This window comes from Electrona antarctica, assembly GCF_951216825.1.
Source record: "Electrona antarctica genome assembly, chromosome: 18".
NCBI classification, from domain to species: domain Eukaryota; kingdom Metazoa; phylum Chordata; class Actinopteri; order Myctophiformes; family Myctophidae; genus Electrona; species Electrona antarctica.
The window spans coordinates 8,574,564-8,592,662 of record NC_136799.1 but is presented as its reverse complement, the minus strand read 5'-3'; the positions used below and the strand labels follow the sequence as shown (position 1 = coordinate 8,592,662).

The window sequence follows — 18,099 nt, the reverse complement described above, 5'->3', positions numbered from 1 at the left end:
TAAATTCCCAGTGCATATTGGATGGCAAGCTAACGGATCCAAGTCTGGACACTGATGGTGCAACATTGATTCCCCTCCCTCACGGTTTGTGTGGTAGGAAAAAGACCTATCGAACAATGTCACAATTCAGATGAAAGAGCCCCAATGACAACGGAACTAAGGGTTTTCATATTTTTGCTGGCTTTTCTTTTTGTTTGTTATTTTTCATATTACTGCTGTCTATTTGGTAATAAGTGGCCATTTAACACTTTGTTATTGATATACATCACATTTTGTTTTTAGTTTTCTGTGTGGGGGAGGGTGTGGCTGTAAATAAAAAATGGCAATATTGAAGGTGGCTTGTAATTGTAATTTTGGATTCAGATTGTATTGTATTGTTAGTATTGCATTTCACTATTATTTATATTGATGTGACTTTGTGTCCAAATTTCCAGTTCATGATTACTTCATGATTAGTTAATCAAGAGTTCATGATTAGTTCATGATGAAAATGTTGTCACTTTACTTTGGGGTACAAATATCCATTAACTAACTATTAACTACAGCTAGTTCATGATGAAAATGTTGTCACTTTACTTTGGGGTACAAATATCCATTAACTAACTATTAACTACGCTAGTTCATGATGAAAATGTTGTCACTTTACTTTGGGGTGCAAATATCCATTAACTACAGCTAGTTCATGATTAGTTCATGATGAAAATGTTGTCACTTTACTTTGGGGTACAAATAACCTTAACTACAGCTAGTTCATGATTAGTTAATGATGAAAATGTTGTCACTTTACTTTGGGGTACAAATATCCATTAACTAACTATTAACTACAGCTAGTTCATGATGAAAATGTTGTCACTTTACTTTGGGGTACAAATATACATTAACTAACTATTAACTACAGCTAGTTCATGATGAAAATGTTGTCACTTTACTTTGGGGTGCAAATATCCATTAACTAACTATTAACTACAGCTAGTTCATGATGAAAATGTTGTCACTTTACTTTGGGGTGCAAATATCCATTAACTACAGCTAGTTCATGATTAGTTCATGATGAAAATTTTGTCACTTTACTTTGGGGTACAAATAACCTTAACTACAGCTAGTTCATGATTAGTTAATGATGAAAATGTTGTCACTTTACTTTGGGGTACAAATATCCATTAACTAACTATTAACTACAGCTAGTTCATGATGAAAATGTTGTCACTTTACTTTGGGGTGCAAATATCCATTAACTACAGCTAGTTCATGATTAGTTCATGATGAAAATGTTGTCACTTTACTTGGGGTACAAATAACCATTAACTAACTATTAACTACAGCTAGTTCATGATGATGATAATGTCCAGAAATGACCCATAAACTACCAGGGAGACCTCTGAAGAGGGGAGTCCAAAATTATCCATAAAGCACCAGGGAGAGCTCCGGAGAGACCCCTACCCACATTTGAGCACTCACCGTGGGCATAGAATTGAGAAAAAATACCTCCAGAGAGACAGAGTCTGCTCACTAACCGCTACCCACCTATGAGCACTCATCCTGGGTATAGATTTGGGCAAAATGGGGGAGTCCAAAAATGATCCATAAAGCACCAGGGAGAGCTCCGGACAGACCCCTACCCACCTTTGAGCACTCATCGTGGGCATAGAATTGAGAAAAATTACCTCCAGAGAGACCGAGTCTGCTCACTAACCCTACCCGTCTATGAGCACTCATCCTGGGTATAGATTTGGGCAAAATGGGGGAGTCCAAAAATGATCCATAAAACACCAGGTGGTTTAGGTGGGTAGGGGTACCCACCTTTGAGCACTCATCCTGGGTATAGATTTGGGCAAAATGGGGGAGTCCAAAAATGATCCATAAAGCACCATGCAGGGAGAGCTTCGGACAGACCCCTACCCACTTTTGAGCACTCATCGTGGGCATAGAATTGAGAAAAATTACCTCCAGAGAGGCCGAGTCTGCTCACTAACCCTACCCGTCTATGAGCACTCATCCTGGGTATAGATTTGGGCAAAATGGGTGAGTCAAAAAATGATCCATAAAACACCAGGGACCCCTACCCACCTTTGAGCACTCATCGTGGGCATAGAATTGAGAAAAAATACCCTTGGGGACAACCAGGAAGGACCTCCAGAGAGACCGTCTGCTGACTAAACCTACCCGCCTTTGAGCACTCATCGTGGGCATAGATTTGGGCGAAAAAATCTGATCTATAAATGAAATCATGAATGCCATGAATCATGATTAACTAACTACAGTTAATTCATGATGAAGTCATCATTAATTCATGATGAAATAATGATTAACTAATGCTTAACTAATGTATTAGTTAATCATGAGTTAATCATTATTTCATGACCCTTATCTGCAAGTGTTACCGAATACTGTATATGTATGTCAATAGATTGAGTGAAACAAGGCAAGCCGTGTCCATACTGAATATCAGGTGCACAACTGCACATGTATAGCCTACAGTAGCCAAGTAGTCCATACGAAAAGAATGTCTTGTGCATGTTGTGGGTTCAAACCCCACTTGGGACGAAGTATCACCGTGTAGCCTACTTTAGAGTGAGTGAAGTATCACCGTGTAGCCTACTTTAGAGTGAGTGAAGTATCACCGTGTAGTACTTTAGAGTGAGTGAAGTATCACCGTGTAGCCTACTTTAGAGTGAGTGAAGTATCACCGTGTAGCCTACTTTAGAGTGAGTGCTTCACTAGCCTACTTTAGAGTGAGTGCTTCACTAGCCTACTTTAGAGTGAGTGCTTCACTAGTGTCAATATTTATCCAGCTGTATAAATGGCTGTTCTAAAAAAAAAAAAAAGAGAGAAAAAGAAAAGCTGTAGCCTAAATGCATCCGGGCCTGCTCAAACTAAAGACCAATGCCTTGCACAGAAAAGATTGCACGTATGCTTTTAATAATGATAATGAAAGGAGCTATACTTTTGATGAATTGAACATGGTGGACCCTCTTGTAAGTGTAAGTGTAATGCTTAATTGGGTCGTCCACTCACAGTTAACAGTCTTTGTATTGAGTTTGTGCTTGAAATGTACTGTAATTCTGCAAACTGTTAATAAATATTTCAATCAATCAATCAAAAAAAATGTCAATCGCACGTTAACATTAAATGTATGAATGATAGAACACAAAAAGCCCATCAAGCCCGGTGATTAAATACATATTCAGAATAAAGTGTCTTATTGTTGTCCTAATCATCTAGCCTGGCTAATAAGCCAGACCGAATCAGCCGTTGGCAAAAAAAACATTGTTGTTAGCCAGGCTACTAATCATCCACACAAAATAAAATGGAAAAGAATTGTATTATCAGAGCATACCTATTTACTGTACACAAACCTCGACAGTGGGTGCAGGGCCAATAAGACCATCAAGGAAGGAGGTAGGGCCTAGCTAACCTGACATCTGGCGGAGTCAGGTTAGGGCCTAGCGGCCCACACACACCATTCTTTTGGGAAAGGATTACTTTATTGAAAAAAACAACTTTTCGATCCATTGAGATCGAAACGTCTCTCTTTTCAATAAAGTAATCCTTTACCTAAAGAATGGTGTGCGGGCCCTACCTCCTTTCAAAGAATTGTATTTATCCCACTTGAGTGACATGCCCAAAATACAGGCTGCCAGGTTCCACGGGAGGAATATAATCCATGGTGACGTGTTGGCTCCCTCTGTTGGCCTCGACTCCTGCATTGCTGTCCGACAGTAAGTGGACTGCATGCTGTAGTCAACATGTCAGCCATACATAACAACCTCCCTGCCTTCTACTGTACCTCTCATTACATAATTACCATTACCCTGCAGCTAATGAGTGTGTGGTCTGATAGCCAGCTTTGAGACACACACAGTCACACACACACACACACACACACGCACGTCTGGGTGGAGATTTCCTTGGCCGTGGAGCTACTACGAGTGGAGAGACCATGTGACAAAGTTCTTCAGGGGGAAGGAGGCAGAGGATAATGTTTGTGACTGAAACATGATATTTTAATGATCCTGGACGGTGTCCAAAAAGCTCTTCACGCCCCCGACACCTATATTTTCCGTGTTCTTCTGACTTTGCCCGTGTTGCGAAACATTAGGCCAAGATCAGTTCTGCAGAGAGTAAGACTTGTTTGTGCTGCGAAGAACATTGGGAGCTGCAAAAACAAACAAACCAAAAAACCATGGTCAGACGACCCGACTGCTGTGGGCGTCTTCAGGGGGAGGAGGTTGGCAGAGTGGGTGTGGGCACCCACTCTGAGGAGTTGGCAGAGTGGGTGGGCAACACCCACTCGATACATTCCTTGGTGGTGAAAACTGTGAGAGAGACAGAGAGAGAAGGGGCAAGCGGGTGGGGCACACTGCAAACAAACAGGCCTTATTTCTTCTCCGTTGCTTCCTCGTTTATCATAAAAGACAAGATAGATGTGCAACAAAAGCACAAATACACAAGCCAGATGGACAATAAGAGAAGAGTTTATTTTTATTCTGTCGAGACTTGTAAAAAAAAAAAAAAAGGGGGGGGGGAAATAGAAGTAAAAATAAAAGCCATATGACATAATTCTGACTTCTGACTTTTTTTTTTACAATGACACTCATTTCAATGAAGAGGAGAAAAAAAAGAGAGAGAAAAACATCAGGAAAGAGAAAACATTTTAAGGCCAGAAGAGATATTTTCTAGAATTAAAATCCAAGCAGGCAAGAAATAGGCCTATTCCTCGAGCTGAATGTATAAAATGTACACATTGAGCAATCACAACAAATATTTACAATTCCTTTTTTTTAATCAAATTCGTTTCAAAACAAAAACGTCTGGATAAACATGGCGGGTGGTGGTGGGCGTCTTTTTGTTCGAGCTACTGTAGAATATCATATACATTCACTAACTCAGATCAAGCTACATATTATACTGAAGACCAGAATCCACCGATACTCTCTCCTACTCTATTCATCGTCTCATAAATATCTTTAGTGTCGCCTTCCCCGCCCGGCGTCTGACCGCACATTAGAGGCTTTCCTTCCTTCCGTCTGCTGCATGCGGACACCAGAGCGCGGTTTCTTTTCTTTCTTTTTTTAACCCATTTAGACCTGAGGCCAGATTCTACAAAATCATGACAGTTGTCTGAAAAACCCTATGTTTCTATGTCAGTGGTTCTCAAACTTTTTCCATGTCAAGAACCCTCCGAATTGACCACCGACCCACCATCTGAAAATCTGTTGTTCCAGGGACCTCCCCCACAGAAGCAAATATTTGAGTTAAAAACATTCACTGTGATGTTAAAGAATATAAATTCAAAGATTTGCCCAACATTTTCAGGATTTTTCAAAAAAATAGCAGATCTACAAGCTTGTCGATTTGCTATTTTTTTCCAACAGCTAAAGTTTAAAATAACGGTTAAAGTGGTTAAAAGCGATAAGGTGACACAGACGCGTCCTCAGGTCTAAATGCGCTAATAATGACTACACTAGTTTACACAGCAGGAGTCATCCTATCGCCACAGTCAGACCAGAATAAATGTGCCCTTTTTTTGGTCCGCGATGTGTAATCCAAACTGCTTGCTACTCCCAGCGCCAACGCAAGTGAACACTTCCCCTTCCACCAGAGAAGGGAAGAAAAAGAAAAAAAATGAAGAGTCAGCTTGCATTTCTGGTAAATCATAAGAGGCTTGCTACTCAGTGTGTTGGTGTCTACACAGACATATTCTGAGGCAATGTAGTGGTAAAAAAGGCCATTCTTTTACGTCCATACAACCACAAATGGTTGCTGTATTAAGCTACATGCGGTTTGAAGATTTCATAAATCTCAGGTTCCCTTTTTCCTGAGTTAAAAGTGTTATACATACATGTGTGCAGCCGGTACAACTTCATTTCTACGCAGCCGCCCTACGAAAGGGGTGGGCGATGTGGTGATTAAATATCGTCGAAGACGATGCAATGTCTCCGCGATATGCCTCTACAGAGATATGGTATGTGTGTATATGTATACACTTGAACGCACAGTCTACGATTTGCAGTTGCTGTGCCTCAATTCATATTTCTGTAGAACGGCATATTTCTTTTGTTCAGCAAAAATATTTGGTATGAAAAGTATTTTGGTCTGTTACTCCCTTCTCTTTTAGGTGGTCAAGTACGGTTAAGTCACTTGAAAAATAACCATAAAAACCGAAATGAAAAAAGAATGGTGATGATATCGTGGATCGTGATACTGCTTGAAAAAGAATGGTGATATTATATTTTTCCATATCGCCCACCCCTCTGAACTAAAAACACCCTATGATATGATATAATATAATATAATATAGTGAGAAATCAGAGCATGGATGCCAGGTAGCAGTTACCTGTAGTTTACAGTTACTCTGATTTATTGGAGCAACTCTACAGTAGAATAAGAAATGCATCTTTCGCTTGATATGTCAACCGGTTCTGGTTCGGCCTTAAATTAAAAGCCTCTTAACCTTTTCGAAAAAAACACACAAACCAAAAAGAAATAACATCAACAACACTGAAGCTTTTCAACACTGTTTTACGCTGCTTCGTTTAGCCAAAGACAAACAGACAGACAAGAGAGAGAGAGAGAGAGAGAGAGAGAGAGAGAGAGAGAGAGAGAGAGAGAGAGAGAGAGAGAGACAAAGACAAACAGACAGACGAGAGAGAGAGAGAGAGAGAGAGAGAGAGACAAAAACAAACTGTCCTCCCCTCAGTGTTCATTTCCATAGCAAGCCTAGAAAGAGCAAAAAAAACAAACGATATTCTTTAGACAACAGAAAATAAACGACAGCGTTATGATGACCTTTGGCCGGTAGACTGAAGGTCAACTTGAAGGTCACTTCTCGGGGGAGCATGGGTCAGCTGGTGCTGCTCCCAACACTGATGAGCACAGGTACGCGTGCTGCAGGCCTCTGTGTATGGAGTGTCTAGCTGGCCCGTTGCGGTCTCACCAGCTCACATGTATCACACGTGCAGGACGGAAACAAGAAAACTAACCACATTCAATCTGGCGTCCCGATTTTGGGCATGTGATTATATAGGCGAACATAAAAGACAAAAAGAAAAAAGGGGGGAGAAAATAGCGGCTCTGCAATCTCACGCCACATCGCGTCGTGAGATTGTACATGGGCTATTTTTCCGCGCGCCACACGACGTACGAAATGGGGATTAAGTGGTTAAACCACTGCTGTCGTTTTGCCGTCTCTCGGCGACGGAGATATTTAAAGAAAAAAGAAAACGTTGAGATAATAACGAACGAACAGAAAACGGTTTCATGCACTGCACTGCACTGGGGGGTTCGCTCTCTACACGGCGAAGCAAAGGAGAGGAATCCATAGTTTTTGGTTATTTTTCTTTCTCGTGAATGAACGGACCAATCCTTGAGCAGCAGGTGGGCGGGGCATCTAGGAAGGGGTGGGGGGGGGGGGGGGGGGGGTGTGGGTGAGACGGAGGAGCGTGGCACGAGTACGGAGGAGCTCATTTGATCAGCCTCTTGGCCACGTCTCCGTAGGCGAACTCGATCTCCTTGTCGCTGGGGCAGGTGTTGGTGAACTCCTCGCGGGTGTAGGCGTTGTTCAGGTACTTCCACACCGCCGTCATCTCCTTGGGGATGTCGAAGCCTCTGTACTTCTTGGTCACCACCTGTCGGGAAACGCGGGTTAGTGATGTTGAGAGACTGAGCCACCCGCCAGGTCGTATGCTCTGATAAAAAAAACACTTTAAGTACAATAACTGCAACAACGTTCACAGTCTTTGGTTTTTTTTACACAGTGCCTCTGCACGAGGCTAGCCTTCTACAAGCGGGTATGTGATTTTCACCAAATGTCTTAACAGTCGGCCAGCATAGTACGGCCACATATGTTTTACGCGTTTTGAAATACTTACATTTTATGAATAGAAGTCAATAAATGTGGCTCAGATAGGGCTGAACCTTCGCCGAGATTGGCCTAATTGTTATTAATTAATAGTTTGAAAACAACAAGATATATATCATGATTTATTCTGAGAAACCAAGCAAGTAAATCCTATTCCATACATTTTTTAGGTCATGATTTGACAGGCAATCTCTCAGTCAAATCAGTTGCCTATAGTAGACTACCAGTCGAATATAAACTTTGGTTTTGATTTTAAAAAAACAAAACAACTAAGGGCCCTATTTTCGTATGTGCTAAACCCCTTATACCTAAACTGCTTTTTTTTTGCTTTTTTACTATTTTGAAAAACATTAAAATTTTTCAACTAGTCGTTCTACATCAACACGTTGTGAGCTTGTAGATCGGCTATTTGAACTATTCAAAAATGTTTTTCAAAGAAGTTTAAGGATAAGGCGATGAAAATAGGGCCCTAGACATACAAAGTGCACCCCCTCATCTTGACCTCATGTGCAGCTTGGGTAGCAGGTTGCAGTAACACTGACCTTGACTATGTGCAGCTTGGGCAGCAGGTTGCAGTCGGCCAGGGTCATGTCGTCTCCGTCCAGGAACTTGCGGCTGGACACCTTGACGTCGTCCATGCTGTTGTGGTCGATCTCGTCGGGTAGCGGCGAGCGCAGGTACTCGTCCAGCTTCTGTAGCGTCTTCAGGAGGCCACGTTCCAGAGCTACACAGGAGCGCACACACACACACACACACACACACACACACACACACACACATTAAACATTTATTTATGTCCACACAAAGGAGATGCATACAAGGACACAAATAGTAAAGGTGCAGTAGAGTTACACTTACAAAATCATGGCGTGTGACTGACACACACACACACACACACACACACACACACACACACGCACGCGAGCATCGGCAAAACCCAATGGTGAACAGCTCTTCTGTGAAAGAGGTTAGTTTTAAGGTTAATGTTTGGGTAGGACAAAGTTTGCGAACATATACTAAAACAGGACACTTCCTTGTGTCCTCACTCCTCAGGAATACTCCTGGCAAGTGTGACGTGGATTGGTTCTCAAGATATGCGAAGGAAAGATAATAGATACAGAGATTCCTTGCATAGACAAGAGAGGACACAGTGAGGTTGACGCACAATCTAGACATCTGCCGCCTGCCGGCACCACGCCCCATGTTGGTTGAGGCTTTTCTCGAGGCCTCCAACCACCACAGCTGCAGTGGTCACAGTATGAACGATCAGCCACCAGAGGGCAGCATTTCATTGAGAGAGAGAGGCAACCACTCTGGCACATAAAGATTTTAACGCCACATATTTTTACAGTATGCTTACAGCATAACACGGTGAACACCTGTAGGTCTATCATTAACCGAGTAGTGCCTTTATCATCTGGACATGAGATTCAGGCATAAAACCTCTTATTGACATAGCCCTGTTGGCATTTAGCACCAAACACAGTTAGGTCAATATTTCCCCAGGGTGGAGAGCAGCCATGTAAACGAAGATAGCACAACAAAGTGTCATCACACCTCAGGTTTTCCATGAAAACCATGTTTAATATTTAATAGATGCAGTACAGTTCCTCATATCTAAAATAGTTGGCACTGGTGCATATCTGTAGACATTTTTAAAGCTCAGCTCAAGACCCACTTCTACACCCTTGCTTTTAATTGATTTATTTGTCTTTAAAAAAAAATATATATTCATGTCCTCACTGTATTGTTTATGCCCTGCCTTTCTTTTCTTTTTTTGTGTAAAGCACTTTGAGCTGCATTTCATGTCATGAAAGGTGCTATACAAATAAAGTTTTATTATTATTATATCACCTCTGAGAATTCATTACATTCATTACAGTATTCTTGCAAATTGTTCACATTTTTTAAGTCTGTATAATCTACTGCAGCCGAATTCTTTGGAGTCGATTAAACCAATTAGAGAAAGACCAGTTCTGATTGGGTTCTTGCCCAGATTCAGGGTGACTTCATCATGTTTTATTAGTGATTTTCTTTTTTGTTTAAACTTTTTTTTTTTTTTTTTAAATCTTAACAGAGTGACAGTCAGATTCAGTCACAGACGAACAAAAGCTCCGTGTTCCTGTGTTGTTTAGGCCACGCTCGCTCCCAAAGCAAAGCACCAATCACAGCCAGGCCCCAAAGCAAAGCACCAATCACAGCCAGGCTACCCACGTTGCCCATAGCGACCACACCATTCAGACACAATTGGACTTCAGGGGTTCACGCCTCTCTCTGAAGTTACATACCACGCTGAGAGAGAGAGAGAGAGAGCACGAGAGAGAGCGAGAGAGACAGAGAGAGAAACAGATGTTAGGATAATCAACTCACCTTCGTTGGCATCTGGTTTTGAGTTCTTGATCAAAGCCGAAAACTTAGCGAAGATGTCCATACCAGCTGTGTTCGACTCAGGATGCCTGGCACTGAGCTTGGCAAATCTACCGCGCGCACGCACGCACGCACACACACACACACACACACACACACACACACACAGTAATGAGCATGTGTTGAATGACGGGCCTCTGTTGAACACAACACAAGCCCCATAATATAGAGGGTATGTGCATGCATAAAGTGAATGGGCAAATCGAGTGGCAAAGTGAGTTTAACGTTGTTTAATGCAATCAGAATCAGATAGGACTTTTTTGTTTGGATGTATGGGCTGTCACTGCACAGACGCACAGTTACACAACTGGTCTGAGCCTGAACAGTGGTCAGTCAGGCTCTAACAAGGCACATCATGAGGGTGCTCATGATGATGGGGGGGGGGGGTCTTTCCTCACTCACTTGGGCGGGCTGAGGATGTCCTCGAGGAACTCCTCGATCTTGTTGACGTCGGTCTTGACCTCGCCGTTGAAGGTGATGAAGGGTGGGTGCGTGCCGGGGGCCAGGTTCTGGAGGTCCGCGGGTTTCCTGGAGGACAAGACAACATGGAGATCATTATGGATGGGACCATAGACATATGAAGGTGATGAACGGTGGGTGCGTGCCGGGGGCCAGGTTCTGGAGGTCTGCGGGTTTCCTGGAGGACAAGACAACATGGAGATGGAGATCATTATGGAGGGGACCATAGACATATGAAGGTGATGAAGGGTGGGTGCGTTCCGGGGGGCAGGTTCTGGAGGTCTGCGGGTTTCCTGGAGGACAAGACAACATGGAGATGGAGATCATTATGGAGGGGACCATAGACATATGAAGGTGATGAAGGGTGGGTGCGTTCCGGGGGCCAGGTTCTGGAGGTCTGCGGGTTTCCTGGAGGACAAGACAACATGGAGATCATTAGGGATGGGACCATAGACATATGAAGGTGATGAAGGGTGGGTGCGTTCCGGGGGCCAGGTTCTGGAGGTCTTTAGGGATGGGACCATAGACATATGAAGGTGATGAAGGGTGGGTGCGTGCCGGGGGCCAGGTTCTGGAGGTCTGCAGGTTTCCTGGAGGATGAAGACCACATCTTTAGGGATGGGACCGTATGAAAATCACCTGTCACCATTATAGAGCTGTGGTTTTCTGGACCCACTGAAACAAATCGGCCATTCATTTTTCCCCATAGAGATTTACAAAAAAGAAATTATATAAATTATATTAAGCTTAGAATTCCAGCCATCCAGGATCCTAGTGAATCATGACCATAACACCTTTAATTCTGTGAAATAAATACTTGATTATATGATTTACTACATGCAATGTATTGCACATACTGCAATAAAACCCCTTTGTAAAGCCGTTTTCATTTTTGTTTCTTTACGAACAGTGACAATGTCCTGGACAAGTTGGCAGAATGCACTGGACTCAGGCAACAGCTCAGCTTTAATGATCTTAAATGATCGTTTTTTTGTAATAGTACAACATAAACATTACAGAGACTTTAGATGTCACTGTACAATACTGTAAAACAGTTGTCATGTTGCACACATGCCTAAAATAGCTCCAATTACGCCACCTTCGTTGAAAATGTATTTCAAACTGCAGCTCGTCACTCTCCAGGCTGCATGAACACTTTGAACAGCGCTCGAGCACTCAGTTTTCTGCCCCCTCAATGTCGTAACGCTGTCTTACTCTATGGCTCTGATGCGCGCCGGGTCTTAGGCTCAGTCGCGTTGTTACAGAAGCCCCTTTGGGACAAAACACTGTGCAACGACTGGTCATTATGAAAGACAGATGTGGGGGAAAAAAAGAAAAAAAAAAGGCGAGCAATCAAAATAAGTGATTTAGCCTAAGACCCAGCACGCGCGTCTTACACTGGATGTTAAGTAATATTTCACCTGTACCACTCATTATTGGATATAACATCAGATTATGGTAAAGAAAAAAAAGGGGGAGAGACATATATTAAAGGCCAATAGTAGACTAGCTTTCCTGGGTGAGTACAGAGTATTACAATAGCCTGCTGCAGCTGCACTATGCTAGACTGTTCTAGAGACCACTTCACTCACCCCAAAACACACACATATGTTTGTGCACATTCCTATCTCTGTGCAGCGAGTTCTCAGAGCTAGCACGCTGTGTTCTAGATGTCTCGAGAGGTCAGATATGATGCACACACACACACACACACAGTCACACAGTCACACAGTCACACACACACACACACACACACACACACACACACACACACACACACACACACACACACACACACACACACACACACACACACACACACACACACACACACACACACACACACACACACACACACACACACACACACACACACACACACAGTAATAATGGTTAAAGTGGTTAAAAGCTATAAGGCGACACAGACGCGTCCTTAGGTCTAAATGGGTTAATATTTAATAGATGATAGATGCAGTACAGTTCCTCATATCTAAAATAGTTGGTGCATATCAGCTCTGAGAATTCATTACATTCATTGCAGTATTCTCTGAAATTGTTCTCATTTTTTAAGTCCGTATAATCTACTGGAGCCGAATTCTTCCGAGTCGATTAAACCAATTAGAGAGATTATGGAGACCAGTTCTGATTGGATTCTTGCCCAGATTCAGGGTGACTTCATCATGTTTTATTAAGAGTCCATCCAAATGAGATGGTCCAAGCCAGTGAGTGGTTCCCAAACATTTTAGCTCAAGAAACAAAAGAAAAAATCCAACATGAAGCAATTCGATGTGTGTCTGCGACTCTGCATTCGCAGCATCTGCTACTTGTGATGCATTTGTCCTACTCTGTAGTGTGATCTCATTCTCAAGGCATTCATTTACCCATAAACATGGAGATCAGAGGTTTCTCTGATCACCACCGATCCAACATACACGGTACTTATCACGCACGCACACATACGGTACTTATCAGGGTTTTGGACAAGATGCCCGAGGGTGGCAACAAAAACAGGAAACTATTTCCATTCTTGGGCATGCAAAAAGGAAGTGGCACCCTCACTCGAAGGGGGGGGGTTCTCAACCTTGGCTTCGAGGGCCACCAAGGGGTCTAATATTTTGGGCGGGAACCCCTTTGGGTGTTAGCATTATGTTATGCTTTAGCTATTGAAAAATAGCAGATCTACAAGCTCGTAGCGCGGCACTCGAGCTTGTAGGTCTGCTATTTTTGAAAAATCGAAGAACAACTGACATAGAAACATAGCTTTTTCAAAAAACTGTCAGGATATAGAAGACATTTTTTTAATCTGATCTCAGGTCAAAATGGGTTAACACACCCAGACTTTTACAGTGTAGATTGGGGTGAAACAAGATAAAAAAAAGGAATCAGAGTTCCAGACCCTTAATGGTACCCTGGTGGGACCCTGGTGGGACCCTGGTGGGACCCTGGTGGGACCTTGTACCAGATGTTGACTAACAGCAGTGTAAGAGAATTCCCCCAGAGATTATCAGGCTTTTATCAGCAACGTTAGACTTCCTTGGAGGCAGAGAGAGAATGGAACATTTTTTTGTGTTTAGGTTAGGGAAAGTCACAGAGAAACCATGTCAACTCCAGGCGTAACTCTTTGCATGGCTAATAAAGACGAGACAACGTTGTTCTCTCACATCCATATTCACATGCTGCCGCAGTAAAAATGAAATATATATAGAGCCATAAACGGTACAAACAAACTGCTCCTTGTGCAGAACAGTCAAGGTCACACGGTGCGCCGCTTCTATGCGGCGTGGAAAAAGTGAAGCGCCTTATCAATGGTCTCCTCAGAACAACACGAATGCCAGCCGGAGCAACGAGTGGTCGGTCGCACTGGCGGAACAAAGGCTTGTTTGAGGAGAGAGAGAGAGAGAGAGAGAGAGAGAGAGAGAGAGAGAGAGAGAGAGAGAGAGAGAGAGAGAGAGAGAGAGAGAGAGGAAAACAGACACTGCTAAGTGGGCGGATATCCTCCAATGCCTTTTCTTGTACAGCAGGGCCATGGCAGCCTGTGTTTTAGATTAGATACCGAGGGTACGGGGGCTGACAAAATATATATTTCTTTGTATGACAAAATACAGAAAGACGCGGGTTGTATGACCTTCTCTAGAGAAAGCGGCAAAATAAAATATCAGATGTTTTCGGGGGTTGAAAAAAGCAAAAAAAGTAAACGATCCGTCTACCTGGCAGCACGGCTCAGCACCACCTACTGTAGCCACCTGGCATGCACACTACAGCGTTTTCAATCCCTTTTGTGTCTCTGTGCAAACGCAGAATAAAAAGTGAGATATTCCTTGATATAATTAGAATGGGGGGAAAAACCCTGCCTCTCAATTATTAAATTAACCCACAGTACATGAGCATGATTAAGTGAGTTATTGATTCGAAATATGCGTTTTCATATATTTTATGTTTAATTGCCCAGCCCTAGTTCATCATTGATACAGTCGTGGCTGGGGAAAAGCCATCTCTGAGCCTTGTTGTTTGTGACCCAGAGACCCAGAGACCGGTATGGTTTCCAACTCAGCTGAGGTTGAACAGTGAGTCTATCAGAAGGCTGATGGGGTCTAAATGAAATGACTAGTACGCTTCATCTTGAGAGAATAAGGTATTTCCTGAAAAACAGGGAGAGACAGTTTGATAAGGTTTGGCTGCCCCTTGTCCATTACTTGAGTAGAAACAATTAATAGACAGGATACCATTGATATGGTTGACTGTGGCTCAAGAGGTAGAGCAGGTCGTCCAATGATCCATGGGTCGGCGGTTCGAATCCCGGCTCCTCCTGTCTACATGTCGAAGTGTCCTTGGGCAAGACACTGAACCCCAAATTGCTCCCGATGTGCTGGTTGGTACCTTGCATGGCTTCCGCCGCAATCGGTGTATGAATGTGTGTGTGAATGGGTGAATGTAATGCACAATCTATGTAAAGCGCCTTGGATAAAGGCGCTATATAAATGCACCATTTACTGTACGCCCTTTTCTTTTTAGATGTTTTCCATGAGCTTTCTATCATCTTATTCTATAGTATGCGGTGTCACTGAGCAGTATGGGTGGGAGGGTTGAGGGATTTCTGTCTTTTTTGTCTTTGTATTTTTCTTTCATTTTGTTTTCTATAAAAGAAAAATGTATTTCATATCATAATGTTTGTGTAACCATTTATAATCTGTTCAATAAAATTTTGACAAAAAGAAGGCTGATGGGGTCTGCTCTCAGGCAGATGTCCTCCATAGTGGCAGCCGATACTGCTTTATATACATAGTATATATTTTATAAACAAACTTTTCTAACTCAAATCTTTGCTTCTAGAGGTCCCTGGCACAACAACTTTTCACATGGGGGTCCGCAGTCAAATACATGAACTTTTTCATGTCAAGGACCCCCAAACGTATGAGAACTACTGGCTTAAGTGGTGACGGTAACCACCAAATAGACACACAGCTTATTATGTTTACCATGTTTCTGTATAAGGAACATGTCTATGTGTTTCTCCAGACAGCAGTTGGTGGCGTCTTATGACGACGAATCCACTAGAAGACGACGTCACGAGGCGCGCGGCAACACACGTGCACGTCCAGAAGCGGGTCACGCACGCACGCACACGCACACGCACACGCACACACACACACACACACACACACACACACACACACACACACACACACACACACACACAACCAGGAGTCCAATCTGTCCACCATGTCTGAAAATAATCGAGCCATACGTTCGCCGAGCCTGGCCCGAGACGTGGAAAAAACTATCAGGAAGCATTTACATGACTCATTCACTCAGACAGAAACATGACGAGAGCGACGGGTTCTAGAGAGCTGCTGCTAGCCTGGTACAACTTAACGGGTTCTAGAGAGCTGCTGCTAGCCTGGTACAACTTAACGCTCCCCTCATGACGAGAGCGACGGGTTCTAGAGAGCTGCTGCTAGCCTGGTACAACTTAACGCTCCCCTCATGACGAGAGCGACGGGTTCTAGAGAGCTGCTGCTAGCCTGGTACAACTTAACGCTCCCCTCATGAGAGTGACGGGTTCTAGAGAGCTGCTGCTAGCCTGGTACAACTTAACGCTCCCCTCATCTGGGTTCTAGAGAGCTGCTGCTAGCCTGGTACAACTTAACGCTCCCCTCATCTGGGTTCTAGAGAGCTGCTGCTAGCCTGGTACAACTTAACGCTCCCCTCAGCGACGGGTTCTAGAGAGCTGCTGCTAGCCTGGTACAACTTAACGCTCCCCTCATCTGGGAGGACGGGTTCTAGAGAGCTGCTGCTAGCCTGGTACAACTTAACGCTCCCCTCATCTGGGAGGACGGGTTCTAGAGAGCTGCTGCTAGCCTGGTACAACTTAACGCTCCCCTCATCTGGGAGGAGACGGGTTCTAGAGAGCTGCTGCTAGCCTGGTACAACTTAACGCTCCCCTCATCTGGGAGGACGGGTTCTAGAGAGCTGCTGCTAGCCTGGTACAACTTAACGCTCCCCTCATCTGGGAGGAGAAAATACTGAAGTTGAAAATTGCAGAGAATCCCCTTTTTATAATCCTTCCTTTGATTCGTGGTGACCTCGGCGGTGAAAAATGACATGTTACCCCCCCAAAAAGAAATCTGAGGCAGGAAGTTGGAACCTTAAATAGCCTCCCCGGAGTCCCGACGAGAGTTTATTTTGTCCTCTGGGTTTTTCTACGGCTTTTGGGAAAGAAAGGGTCATGGGAAAAGCAAATAAGCAGTCGGTGTAGGCGGCGGCCGAACGTGCCGGAGGGCGGGGCCGGATCAAAGCTCTCGAACCGCCCCGCCGCTGCGAATGTCGCCGCGAAGGTCTTTCGCGGGACCGCCCGGGAAGGGGAAGGTTCCCCCCGGACAGCAACGAGAACAGGAGAGGTGGGAGGAGGAAGGCGGATGAAGAGGGAGAGGGGCAGGGCTAAGGGAGGCCCCCCCAGCGATGGGATGAAGGATTCCTGCTGACTCACCTCTTAAGATCCACTGTGGTGACGTTGAACACGACCCCCTTCAACCACAGGATCATGAAGAGCCTCTGGGAAAACGGACAGTTTCCAATGCTCTCACCATCGCTCCCCGCCTGAGAGAGAGACAGAGAGAGAGAGAGAGAGAGAGAGAGAGAGAGAGAGAGAGAGACACAGAGAGAGAGAGAGAGAGAGAGAGAGACACAGAGAGAGAGACACAGAGAGAGAGAGAGAGAGAGATAGAGAGAGAGAGACAATAAGTTATCTAGAATGCAGGAGTCAGGGACGTGCATAGAGTGTTAGAGAGGCAGGGGCTGAAATCCCGTAAGAGATAGAAAAATAGCAAAAATAGCTGATCTACAAGCTTGCGACGCGTTGAGAGCTTGTAGATCAGCTATTTTCGGGGCGCAACCCAGCACTCTTTAGCTAGTGGAGATGCGGTGTAACGACATGGATTTATAAACAAATTTTGTTCAAGTTCAGGAGACTTAGGAAAAGAAAGCAATTCTCCTAAATGCTGCCTTCCGCCATGGCATGGAAAGGAGTGGCATGTGCATTTCTTTCACCATAGTAAATGCTACATTTGTGGCCTGGAAAGGGCAGTCGTTTTACAGACGGGTAAAAGGGGCAGGGGCTGAAGCCCCCTTTGATGTCTATGTGTGCAGGTCCCTGGCAGGAGAGTGAAAACGAGCACAGAAGATAGCAGACGGATAGGATACCGTCTGCTTCCGTCTCCTAGAACCAGCAGACGGATATCGTCTCCTTCCGTCTCGTAGAACCACAGAAGATAGCAGACGGATACCGTCTCCTTTAGTTCCGTCTCGTAGAACCACTGCGGTCCAACAATGAACACTAAACAGATTAGACTCTA

The 18,099-nt window shown here is 44.0% G+C and overlaps 1 protein-coding gene and 1 long non-coding RNA gene across 2 annotated transcripts in view; one reads left to right on the top strand and one right to left on the bottom strand.

Annotated features, from left to right (window-relative positions):
* Nucleotides 1-4,490: 4,490 nt before the first annotated feature.
* On the top strand, nucleotides 4,491-6,669 carry LOC306942023. Its single transcript, XR_013792230.1, has 2 exons — nucleotides 4,491-6,534; nucleotides 6,620-6,669. It is a non-coding gene; the product is annotated as an uncharacterized lncRNA (long non-coding RNA).
* Nucleotides 5,450-18,099, bottom strand: part of clic4 (chloride intracellular channel 4) — a 38,983-nt gene continuing 26,333 nt past the window's right edge. The window contains exons 2-6 of the mRNA XM_079527692.1: nucleotides 17,235-17,344; nucleotides 10,691-10,816; nucleotides 10,232-10,338; nucleotides 8,404-8,585; nucleotides 5,450-7,628 (exon numbers count right to left, since the gene is read on the bottom strand). Coding sequence (XP_079383818.1) covers nucleotides 7,464-7,628; nucleotides 8,404-8,585; nucleotides 10,232-10,338; nucleotides 10,691-10,816; nucleotides 17,235-17,344 — 690 coding nt within the window. The 3' untranslated portion in view covers nucleotides 5,450-7,463. The remainder of the gene's footprint in view (nucleotides 7,629-8,403; nucleotides 8,586-10,231; nucleotides 10,339-10,690; nucleotides 10,817-17,234; nucleotides 17,345-18,099) is intronic.